This window comes from Lissotriton helveticus, chromosome 4_1 (assembly GCF_964261635.1).
Source record: "Lissotriton helveticus chromosome 4_1, aLisHel1.1, whole genome shotgun sequence".
In the NCBI taxonomy this organism is placed as follows: Eukaryota; Metazoa; Chordata; class Amphibia; order Caudata; family Salamandridae; genus Lissotriton; species Lissotriton helveticus.
In genome coordinates, this window is record NC_136063.1 from 1,651,095,759 (window position 1) to 1,651,108,758 (window position 13,000).

The 13,000-nt window shown below is 41.6% G+C and overlaps 1 protein-coding gene across 4 annotated transcripts in view; it reads right to left on the reverse strand.

Moving 5' to 3' along the window:
* PDCD6IP (programmed cell death 6 interacting protein) overlaps window positions 1-13,000 on the reverse strand; it is a 369,384-nt gene that overhangs the window by 200,688 nt on the left and 155,696 nt on the right. For all 4 annotated transcript variants that reach the window (XM_078688299.1, XM_078688297.1, XM_078688300.1 and 1 more), the window contains exon 11: window positions 472-583. In XM_078688299.1, the coding sequence (XP_078544425.1) occupies window positions 472-583 (112 nt within the window). The remainder of the gene's footprint in view (window positions 1-471; window positions 584-13,000) is intronic.

Consider the following 13,000-nt stretch of genomic DNA (forward strand, 5'->3'; position numbering starts at 1 on the left):
TCCAGGGGAAAAACAGACACTTTCCTCTGCAGCACTTTTTCCCAATTTTCCCCCCAAAAAACAAACGTAAGATATATTTTGGCTAATTTCTCAGTCCTCTCCATGGAATCTAAAAACCCTGGTTACCATTAAAATCCCCAGGATATTGGAAAAGTAGGGCACAAATTTGGAATGGATAATTTATATGGAAAAAAGTTATGGAGACAAACAAGATCAACATCAAGCTAAATCTAATGCATGACAGGCTAATTTTCAACCTAAATACAAAATCCAAAGAACGTTTTTGTAGAAATGATTCCTAAAAGTGGCTATACCATCCACCTGGTGAAAATAATCGTACAGTATCAATAGAGTTGTAAGATTAATCAATTGTTTGCACAGGATGTGAGAAATCCAAAGTAATGTTATACATTTATGTTCAACTGGTATGTGTACCTGTCTCTATGCACGTTTAAACACAATTGGGCTCACCTGCTCTCAAAGGCTTGTAAAGATCATTGGATGGTGTCCTTTGCCAGCGTTCAGTGAATTTTTTCCTTAAATCATTGTCTGTACTTTCTTCTTCATCCAACATCTTTAGCGACTGTTTAAAAAAAAAGAAAAAGTACCAAATTATCTCAATAACTATTTAACAAAGAAAGATGAGGGAGGCAGCAAAAACTACTTACACGCCTAGCAAATAGCTAAAGAATCAGATATATTATGAATCAAAGGTGGGCAAAATAAATAACTGTGCAAGCTTGCACTGTGCATTTCACAAGCTCCGACTGTGGCTGGTCTTGGGAGACCATGAGGAATCTATCGGAATTAAGTCCAAGAAAGATGCTGCAGGAAGCTCCTGAGCAACAAAACGACAGGGAGGAGCATAGGTTTGCCAAACTCTTGTCAAAGTACCTTGTTCCTCATAACAATCTCAAGCTGCAAATTGAGAAAGGGAGATAATAGAGGGTGATGTAGGTGTTTGTTTCATGTTCAAATGCCATGAAAAAGTCATGGTTGCCTTTATTATATAGTGTTCAAATCTAAAGTTCTCAGGCATATTGGGCAGGTAAATGTAAAGGCACTGAGTATGCTTGTTGGTTTGACAGCTAACGTTAGTAACTAGGCTTTGATTATATCTACTGTCAATCACAGGGCAAATCTCTATGTGAGCCTACAAACAATTTTACAACTCTTTATTTCACATGCATAAATGGAAGATCTGAGATTCACACTTCTGTCACATTTATGTGTAAGATGCCCACGCATGCCACATTCCCCTCTCCAATGTTGCGAACACAGCCAAGTTACCCAACTTGATGTGGAGACTGCACTTCCTGCACTCATGGGCCGTCATTTGCAGTGCTTACAAAGTCATGATAAAATGGTGCATATGCACGTCATAAGAGGAAAATAGGTGAAATGAATATTATCCAGTGTATTGCATTAAGCAGAACTCTTGTGGTACTCCTGCAAGAGGCAAGTCCAACGAGAGTGTAATCTTTGCAGTCTTTTTTGTCCAGATAATCACAAATACCAGCAATCTCGGCCTTCACTTGCTTATCTACTGGAATTCGGTTTCATAATTCCCTTAGAATCTATCTGGAGTCTAGAGAAGTAAAAATTATATAAATCAAATTGCAGAGAGTTTGATTCCATGGTGAGACAGGCTTTGCTTATCACAACACGATTGAGATCCATTTCAGTATAACAAGTTGCGGGTATAGGGGAGGTCAACATAATGCGGCTGGTGAAAGCTTAAAGTGTCTTTTGCACACCTTAATCATAAACCAAGATTTACTCTAAAGCAAATATGCATTGTCATATTGTCCTTTGCTAGACTGAGTCTCAAAAAAAGAGCCCAATTGTTGGCCCAGTCCTCTAACAACTGAATAATGTGGATATTCAGAACTTGGCAAGACTTTGTCGGAAACAGATCATTCCACAGAAATATACCAGTACATATACATTCAGACATTAGAGAAGTGAAATTTCATATGTACTTCTCCAAGTAAACCAGTGCGCCCCATCATGAAAAAAGAAGCAGTCCAATTACATTCATCATCAAGGTAACCAATGATATAACTACAATTGTGCTGAATTGATCCAACAAAAAAGACACTAACTATGGTTAGACTAAAGTCAGAGTCGTACAGATGAAGAAAGTGGTATCTGCGTCAGATTCCCTCATTTTCCATGCTTTCGGTCATTCTCTCACCCACCTTTATGCCAAAGCCAACCAGAAGATCGTCCTCAGCCTTGAGTGTCTACTAGACATTGATGCCTTTTCTGTCCCATGCAGACTTTAGTTATGTGCTGGCCCTGTGAGACCCTTAGGCGCAATAGGTGCAGTATGTGACACCTCTGTAATTATTTTAATTGGAAGTGAACATTGTCAGCACTGTTTTTAAGATGGTGAATTTCAGAAGGCTTGATAATATCTCCTGCTGTAATGAGGTCCTCATATTTACTTGTTTACAGAGGATTGGTGTAGGATTGCTCAACAGACTACACCAGACAAGTGCGTACCATCCGCATTGCAAAGACTTGAGGTTTCAAAAGTGGGTAGTGTGGTGTTAAGAATTAAGGTTTGAATCAGAAAGTATGGGATTTCAAATTAATTACAAGGTCTACTTAAAATTCAAATTGACCTTTGTTGACTTCCTAATTTTGGCTCCAAGAATCTGAAAGGTACTGCAAAAAGTGTAAACTGCAAATATTAGTTGTTTAATTGTAGAACCACGGTGGTGCAACCTTTTTGCCTTTTGATATTATGAAGGAAAAAATACAATTGCTCTTTTTATCTTGACCCTGTTTCAGACACTAACAAACAGGGCTATTTCTAATAGGATGTGATGCGTCACTGGATCTTTTTTTACCATATTAGGCATATTACAGATCCATATGGACTGCATGAGCCTTGTGAAGATGTTGCAGGGATTCTGCACATATACAGTACTATGCACAGGAAAACAGGACCTCAGTGAATAGGGGTGTACCAACCTAGCACATTAGTACCCAAAATCTCAAACCGACTAGCAATAGTGTCTCATTCGTTCTTCGACTACAGCGAAGCTACCAATGATTAGACAACCCAGAACACATCACTCTCTTGGGAATCGCGGGAGCCAGACAACTCTTTCGCTCACTCACTCATACTTGTCCACAATGCGAGTAATCTGAAAAGGGGTATAGTTCAAAATCTCCACTATAACCAATGTGCGCTATGGTACAGTACATGCGCCATTACTAGCAGCAAAATGCATAAACACAATATATTCAGCATTGTCAAAATTCCATAGAATACAAACGGGTATATCCTTTTATAAAGACCATGGAAAAAGGACTAAGAGACCCAACCACCCTCCCCGTTGTAAGAAATAGTTTACTATAAAAAAGAAGACATCTGGGCTTTGTCAGCAGACCCCATACCTCAAGGCCTATATGAAAGGTTCACATCACAGGACAAGCACAGCTCTTCTCTCTTGAAAGGTGTCTCTCCAAGTGTGTCAAAACAGGTTTAGCTTGCAATATTAAAGCACACGATTTCCAGTAGAGCAGCTGTGGGTAGTATGTTATGTCTAGGTGCGAGGGACTGACCAGAACAGAACAACAAGAGGCACAGTTGATCGACCTTGTACCTCTTGTGCAGACTAAACCTCAGAGCTCAGCAGAGAACGCAAAAAGCAGACAGTTCTCATGTGAAAGGGGCACAAACAGAGTCTTGCGAAATATATGCTTGCAGTGTCGTGTGCAAAAGCAGCCTCATGGCAGCGAAGCTCATGCTAACTTCGCAAATGTCAACATGGACCCATAAGCTATACTACAAAGACTATGTGTTATGTTTCTAAAATTCACCAAAGTATAAAAAGTTAAACCGAAACATAAATGTTCGGTATGACATTATTTGTTTATATTACTACAGTTAGGTAATTCATTTAACCACAGAATTTAATAATCTTGCTTTATATTTCTTATGCCGCTATTTGTTTTTATAACAAATGTAATACTTTTTTTAACATCACTTTTGAGTTTATGATAACTGTATGGAAATGCTACCCTTGTTGACACATAAGAGTTACACAGTGGCACAATCTCATGTTTTAGGCAATGTCTAGTACGGGTTAACTTATCTTGACAGGACTCCTTATTAAGAATATTATCATATACATATTATGCTTACTATGTACAATTTGTGATTACATCAAAGGTGACTGTTTGACAAGCACATAATATAGCATGCAGATTGAACGTATGACATGAGATACGGAGTGAGTAAAAAAATAAAAACAGTGGAACCAAAATGTAAGAGTGCATTTCATGAGTAATGGTCTACGTCATTGCTTACAATAGTATACATCACATTGACAATTGCATATTGTAGGCACAAGTCACGTAGTGCACATGATGACAGGGAGTGCTCTAAAATACAAAAACCATACACCTGGCCCACTCCAAGTAAACATCAATTTCTTCCATACAACTGCACATTCCATTTGGAAACATGTACAGCAACAGAGACATCTTTACACAACGTGCAGTTAGAAATTGTGTTTTCTTAAGGCCTTTCCTTTCCTCCAAATGCAGTAGCATAGGTTCAGCATCTGACCATTCAGTAGGTCTAATTGCCAACACTTACTTGAGGGGTCAGATGTGGTTTTACATTTCATTGCAACAGTCTTCTTTGACAACATAAGTGCAAGATCCACACATCTACAGAGGACTTCCTCAGACAGTGGATAAGAAAACAGGCACAGTACACAGTTTTCTTGTGCAAAATAAATTGGCCCAAGTAATAGTTGTTATTGTGCTCGTTATTTGTTTCCAATAATGTTCAATTGCTGGGCCTGCCCAAAACTAATGTCAGAAGTCTGCCTCATCAAATGAACAGCTCCGGCAATAAGTTTAACTGTATGGTATATCTTATGTAACACGGACAGAACTGAGCAAAATAGTAAATTGGATGTTCTGAAAAAAAAGTGTTCCACGAAACACTATATGGCAATGGCATTATATTATAACTCTCGCTGCCATTAACATTTCTGACACCTTAATCCAGTTATCTCAGATGGTTGTACTATGTTACCACACACATATATATATATATACATATACATATATAAGGGCTTCATTTACCGGCAGGATGACTAGCGCACCCATTGAGGGAATCATTGTGGACACTACAAGACCCAGAATTCCATGCACGGACTCATCCAGAGCTAGTTGTATTCACACGTGCAAGGTGCTATTGAAATGAGTGGGCGGTGTCAACAGTGCGCTTACTTGACTGTCACAGCCTCTGAGGAAGGAGTAAAAATCTCTGAAACGCGTCAGGCAATGATGGACAGACAAGCTGCTTAAAGGGATCGGCTTGACGGCTTCTGCTTGTACCCGAATAAAGGTTTCTGTAACCCGCTGCTGCTTGAGTGCTTCTCTTGCAACTTTGGAGCGTGTATGTATATATATATATATATATATATATATATATATATATATATATATTAAAAAAAACATAGGTTTCACACACGTTATAGTTAGGAATTAACATTTAAAAAACCTTGCAAATTCATTGAAAAAACCATAGGTTTCACACACGTTATAGTTGGGAATTAGCATTTAAAAAACCATGCAAATTCATTGAAAAAACCATAGTTTTCACACGTTATAGTTAGCTGAACATTTTTCTCATACAAAACCTTTGAAATTCCTCTGTTATAGTTAGCTCAGCTAACTATAACTCGCGCGCCCGCAATGCACTGCTGATGACGTCACATATAACATCACTCATGACATGGTCAGTGACCTCACTCATGACATCACTGATGACATCTCAAATGACATCACTGATGACATCATCCACTGAATGTGTGTCTTTCTGAAAAATAAATATTTTATATATGTATATCTAAAAGTCGATGGAAGAATAAATGAGTAAATAAGTGTCTAAATGGATGTTTTTTTTTGTAAATTTCATTGTATAACTGACTTAAGTATATCTTAGTGAATACATGTATTAGCGAGTAATGTTTAAATATGTAAATATCTGTATCAGTGTCTCACTTTGTGTTTAGTTAGCTGAGCTAACTATAACGGAGGAATTTCAAAGGTTTTGTATGAGAGAAACGTTCAGCTAACTATAACGTGTGAAAACGAGGGTTTTTTCAATGAATTTGCAAGGTTTTTTAAATGCTAATTCCTAACTATAACGTGTGTGAAACTTGTTTTTTTCAATATATTTGTACGGTTTTTTAAATGCTAATTCCTAACTATAACGCTTGTGAAACCTATGGTTTGTTCAGTGAATTTCAAAGGTTTTGTAAATAATGAGTTATAAATGTTAATTATTATGTCTTTCTTTTTATACTAATTTCTTATATTTTTAATATAAATATTTATATGTATTTAATTGTTTAGATTACATTTCATATTCTTATTATAAAATAATAACAAAACTAAATTGCAAAGTAATTTTTGGATTAATTATTGCTCGACTTCGGTTGCAAGTATAACACAACTCCAGCAATGCTCTGGGGCCCTATGCTCGCAAAGCTGTATCAATCCTTACACCTGCTTCAAGCATGTGCAAGGTTTTGACGCAGCATAAGCTCAAAAGTGACTGAATGAAATGTTATACATTTCACTCAATCACTTTTAGGAGGTGTTGTTGCACCCCCTTCTGCACAGGAAAGCCTCTTCTGGCGCAGGGCTTCACAATGTAATGCACCCTCCAGATGCGTCACACTGTTAATAGCACACACCATTGCACTTCTTTAGCACCACCGCTGTGTCACAAAAGTGACGCAACGGCTGTTAAAAGAGGCACAAGGGGATTGTAAATCTGCCCCTAACACATACATATTCACCCAGGCAGTTTCACCAGCAGCGCAAATTGAAGCATAGACTTCTAACATATTTATGTACATATGTTACATTCAAGTGCTTCGCACATACTACAGTATACTATAGGTAAACACCATATAGATTTATGCTGTAGCACTTCCTTATAGCTCTGCACTTTCGCATTCTCCATACACTAGTAATATATTCATTCATTCATGAACTACACATTCATTCTGACAAACTTTTACACACTAACATAGAAATATAGTTCTTTCTTTTACCAGTGAAGGTAGTTCTAAAAAGAACTGTTTTTTTTGTTTTGTATTTTTTTGTGTGTTTTTTCAACAAATTCCAAGCGGAACAAAAGAATGAAAAAAAGACCAACTAATGTCGAGGACAGCAATGATCCTGTATCCTGCATTTCATCAGGTCTATAGACTGTTCCCCATAACACAAGTTTATCGCAATAAATGCAAAGAATTTTAACTTTAGCAAAGTCAGAATCAATATGTGGGTGTGGACTGCTTGCTGAAAATGCTGCTGCAGTTGATGTGCTTGGTGTAGCAGCAGGTGGGTTCTCGTGCCACCTGCGGCTTTCAGCTCGAGCAAAGTTCTTGGGGTGCAAGTTCTTCATGTGTCGCACCATATTTTCTGTGCCAAAGAAGTATTTTTTACATGGATCACGCCTTGAAAGAGTTCTTCGGCAAATTTTACAGGTTACTTTTGCAGCATTAACCTTTTTTTGACTTTCTGGAAAAGTGAAAAACTTCCAAATTAGAGCTTCTTTCCTCTTCTTTGGAGCTTCTTCAGTAATTAAATATTCCTCTGAAGAACTGCTGGAAGATTACTCCATTGCTCTTATTATGGTGATCTTCCTTCTATTTGAGAAGATTATCACAACAAATGCTTCTTCTTAGAAAGTCGAAGTCGAATAATTATAATGGGACGAAACTTTCAACATTCGCAATAGGAAATGTTACGAACAAATCAAATCTCTACTTTTAAAGTCACATGGCATTGCGTACGCTTATGATGCGCTGGCGCAGCTCTTTCTATACGAGTACGCATGATGTTCTACCGCGATTTGTGTAATTCTTTTTAAAAGTAATATAGGATTATTAAAAGTATTTTTTTTTAAATCAGTTATCCCAAATGTCTGCCCTTAGTATCTACATTACATACATACATGTTTTAAACCAAGTAGAAACATTGCCCTCTTTCGCGTACAGAACGCCGTACATGACGTCACACCAAAGCTTTAATGCGCTGCGTAAAGTCAAAGCATATTCGTACCGTATGGGCGGGTACAGGCTGAGTATGATAAGCAGTACAAACTATGGTGCGATGACCCTCTCAATGACAAATCAGACCTCAGGGCCCGCTAAGGACAATGATTATAAGTGCTGACTCCTTGCAGTTCCGATTCTGGGCCTGCCTCTGCGTACATTATAACACCGCCCCCATCTTTCTCTGTTGTTAATGGTTAGTGCACACACTCATACTTGCACATGCGCGGTGCATGCCCGCCCACACTACCCACATGCCACCATCTAGCATGCTTGCTATCATTTAGCCTGGAAACCAATACATTACCCAATGGCATGTCTCCCAGGGCCATCATTCTTGCAGACCGTGAAAACGCTACCAATGGCGGCCCTGGCCTTGGTGTGATCAGCCCCCGCGGTTCCCATATAATGTGGGCACTGACATGAGCACGCTACCTTTTGCCTGCCTGTGCTGCGATGACAGACAGACTGTCGAAAACACCCCAGACTCAGCAAAACCGCAGTCTTTCACGACACGACAAAAGACGACAGAAGCAAAGGTAAGAGAAGACGTCACAACATCGGCTCCACTGTAAATTGTATATACATAATGCTATTTTTTTATCCTTCATATGGCTTTCCTACCCCTCAATGGTTTTAAATTGTACTTACATAATTGAAATATATCTTTATAAGTCACGAGGTCCTATACTCCTCTAATCTTAAAAATTGTATGTGCATACATTTCTGTGTCGTATTTCTGTACTACGCCACGTGCTTAGGCCTCTATTATTAATTGTGCGTCCATGATACTATTTTCTTTTCTGCGTCACGAGGCCGTCCCAGGCCTCTATTAACTTATTGATCTTCCTTTGTTTGCTGGAGCAGCAACAGTCTTAACTATGGAATATTAAGAACCCACATTAAAATTCACTTTTGATAGTAGTTACGCAACTCAGTTTATGATGACTAATCAAAATTTCCTTTTGTTTCCTTCACCAAACATTGTTCAGAAGCAACCACAGCTTATGGAGCAAGAGCAATGGAATTCTCTGCAACTTATTGAATATACTTTGATGTATAGGCAGACTTCAAGTCGAAAGGTAAACTCCGGCGGCCGCACTCTTTATACAAGGTAAGCACAGCACCCTAGATATACAAAGCCTTCATAGCAATGCATTAGAAATAAGTCGCCATAACGGGCATCAGTAATGCAGTAGGCACTTCCATATAGACACCACTTGAACGCGGCACTATAACAGGTAAAATGTACCAGGTACAACTGCACTCGTAAAACTGTAGTGTTAGCTTTATTTGTGAAACGAGAGAGGGCCATATTATCAACCCTTGGCGACAAAATTATCGCCACTTTATCGGCAGCAAACTACCGCTAAAGTGGCCATAATAGGTTTGATAATATGCTCTATGGAATTCCAATCAAAGCTCATGTTAGATGTGAAGGACATCTGACATGACCTTCGATTGGAATTCCATAGAGCATATTATCAAACCCATTATCGCCACTTTAGCGACACTTTCCTGCCGATAAAGTGGCAATAATCTTTGTCGCCCAGGCTTGATATTATGGCCCAGAGTGCGTAGTGTACAGCATCTTCTCTGTAAAATCTATAATTACCTCCGAGCAGTGACAACAGATAGGTTACAACAGTATGACAAACAGATCATCAACCTTATTACGCCATTTTTGAGTCACTTTTAACATGGGTAAAGTGATGCAAGGAGCTAGTAAATATACGTCTGGTTCAACAAAAAATCCCAACTCCAGACTCTGCGACACAGTTTTAATGTTTTCTCTCACTCTCACTCTCTGTGACATCATTTCTCTATCTCTCTTAAACTTAGACACTGCTGTCTACTTGGATGTGTAGAAGATCAGCCCACCTGAAGTTGTCCATCCCAGTGGCTGCAGTATTTGGCCGCAAGGTTTATACAACGGTAAGCACAGAGGCCTAGATCTACAAATCCTTCATAGGAATGCATTAGAAATAAGTTGCCAAAACAGGCGTCTGTAAGGCAATAGGCACTTCCATATAGACACCACTTGAACGCGGCACTATGACAGAACAGGAATATACGAGTCACACTGCACACGTAAAACTGTAAAGTTACCACAACTTGTAATGCTTCAGCTCATTTACTCACATCTACATAATTCTTAACTCTAATTTTCTTTTTTCTTTTGCAGATTACCATTCGGACACCTTTTGGAATCCATTTCACAATTTCTTTATGACATTGTTCAAGTTATTTTGCCAGTTCTAATATAGCTATAATTGAGTTTCGTTTATATTTATTGTTTAATAAAAGTTAATAAAAAAAAACTACATACTTCTTTTATTTTGTGGGGGAGGGGTATGACGGTCCACAATAAAAATAATGTTGAAATACTATAGTAAGATATTCAAGACTAGGATTGAAAACTACTGAGTTCTAACTAACTGATATAATAAATACAACGGTGAGAAACTACTAAAATGGCGGTGGACGGAGTACGTAATCAACGTTTGGCGCCTAGGCACTACCTTTCAAATAAATATATAAAAAATATGACTATTAATACTGTACACAAAAGTACAGCACCGGATGAATCACACGAACCGGGAAAAGAAAGCAACAGATTTACTAACTGATAAAAAGAAAGGGGTGCTTGTTGAACTTGAAGAATAAAACGTGAACTTCGAAATGACGCTGAGCATGCGAAGAGAGTACAACTGCTACAATAAAAACAAGCATTTGTAATGCAATAGGTCTTGCATTTACTAGAGTTTGAGCTATTGGCGTTGTAAATGACAAGGCCTTTATTTTAGGAGTTTGTTTTTAAAACATAAATAAAAGGCATTGTCATTTATAATGCCAATAGCTTTAACTCTTGCAAACGCCAGACCTATTGCATTGCAAATGCTTGTTTATTTAATTAGCAGTCAAGTCATTAGGGCAACTGTGGAATATACTTTCCTGTGCATGCTAATCACATTTACTGCTATATTTAATGTTTCAAGTTTGTCTGTGATTTTTTAAATGTTTTTTACTAGGAATAATGAAGGTGGAGCCAGGTGGCGGCTGGTATGGGGCTGGGGGGTGGCTGGAATGGGGCTGGGGGGTGGCTGGAATGGGGCTGGGGGGTGATGGCTGGTGGCCGGGTGGCAGCTGGTATGGGGCTGGGGGGTGGTGGCTGGTATGGGGCTGAGGGGTGGTGGCTTGTGGCGGCTGGTATGGGGCTGGGGGGTGGCGGCTGGTATGGGGGTGGCGGCTGGTATGGGGCTGGGGGTGGTGGTGGCTGGTGGTCGGGTGGCGGCTGGTATGGGGCTGGGGGGTGGTGGCTGGTATGGGGCTGGGAGTTGGTGGCTGGTATGAGGCTGGGAGTTGGTGGCTGGTATGGGGCTGGGAGTTGGGGGCTGGTATGGGGCTGGGGGTGGTGGCTGGTATGGGCCCGTAGGGTGGTGGCGGCTGGTATGGGGCTGAGGGGTGGTGGCGGCTGGTATGGGGCTGAGGGGTGGTGGCGATTGGTAAGGGGCTGGGGGGTGGTGGCTGGTATGGGGTTGGGGGTGGTGGGTGGTGGCCGGGTGGTGTCTGGTATGCGGCTGGGAGGTGGTGGCTGTTATCGCGCTGGGGGGTGGTGGCTGGTATGGGGCTGGAGGGTGGTGGCTGGTATGGGGCTGAGGGGTGGTGGTGGCTGGCGGCTGGTATGGGGCTGAGGGGTGATGGTGGAACAGATCCTCCCTGCACAGACGCTCCCTGCACAAACCCCCTGCAGAGATCCTCCCTGCAGAGACCCTCAGTGCACCGACGCTCCCTGCAGAGACCTCCCTGCACAGACCGCCCCCCCCTTTGCACAGACCCCTTCTGCCCTCACAGCGCTTCGAAGCGCACTCACCTAGCTCCTGCGTGCGATGCTCCTGTCCAGGGTGTGGCGAAGGCTCCTCTCGGCTGCTCTGTCCCTCGGGTGTGAGACAGGACCGTCCGGGCCTTATAAAGCCATCCCTTGTGGGGCCCGAGGGAGCTACGGAGGAGGGAGGTGTGGTGGGTGTAGTGGGCCGGCCTCTGTGCGCTGGGCAGCGCGCGCTAGCAGCACCCTGGCTTTAGTTTAGCCAGGGTTTGTGCCCAGTGCGGCACCTGCGTCTTCACCGCTGTCTTTGAGGAGTGCTGAGCGGCTCTGGGAGGGGGCCGCCAAAGCAACAAAAAACAAGAGGCAGGCCTGGGCGCAGAGCATGGACTCCTGGCAGGCCTCCGAAGACCCGCCCGCCGCCTCGCTGCACCCATGGGAGCTGGCGGGCCTGGGCACGTTCCCAACGAGAAGATCGCGACCTGGCTGGAAGACTGCAGGTAAGCCCCGACTTTGCAAACTTTCGGCTGCGCAACCCTTACGCGCCAGTGTATGGGGACAGACATCCTTCCATCAGCAAAAAAAAAAACAAGCAGGGAAGGGCGGGCTAGCAAGCATGCACCCTCAGCAGGGCAGCTACCCTTTGCTGTGCAGGCATTACTTTGCTTATGATATCGGATGAACGCACTGGCCCCGAATGAGTGAGATTGCTTTTGAGATTCTCTGCTCCCAGGAAGAACGAAACTGAAAGCTAAGTCTAAGCGCGCATTGTAAGCTAATGCTCAATGGAGCGCGTGTTTACGTGCGCGCGGCCCACTCCGATCCGATTTTTGAAGATGCGCGTGGCCAGCTCTCGTCTCCCGGGAAGCTGAGCCAGTGACTATAGGTCTCGCAGCGAGACAGCGCTTTTCGCGCTGTAATCGCAGGCGAGACCTAAAAAGGAAAGCTTTACATACAACAGGCGATATATTATCGCCGCTTTTATCAACAGGAAACTGCCGATAAAGCGGCGATAATGTGCTTGATAATAGGCCCTTGTAACTTCCCATAGCAGCCCATGTTCTGATCCCTA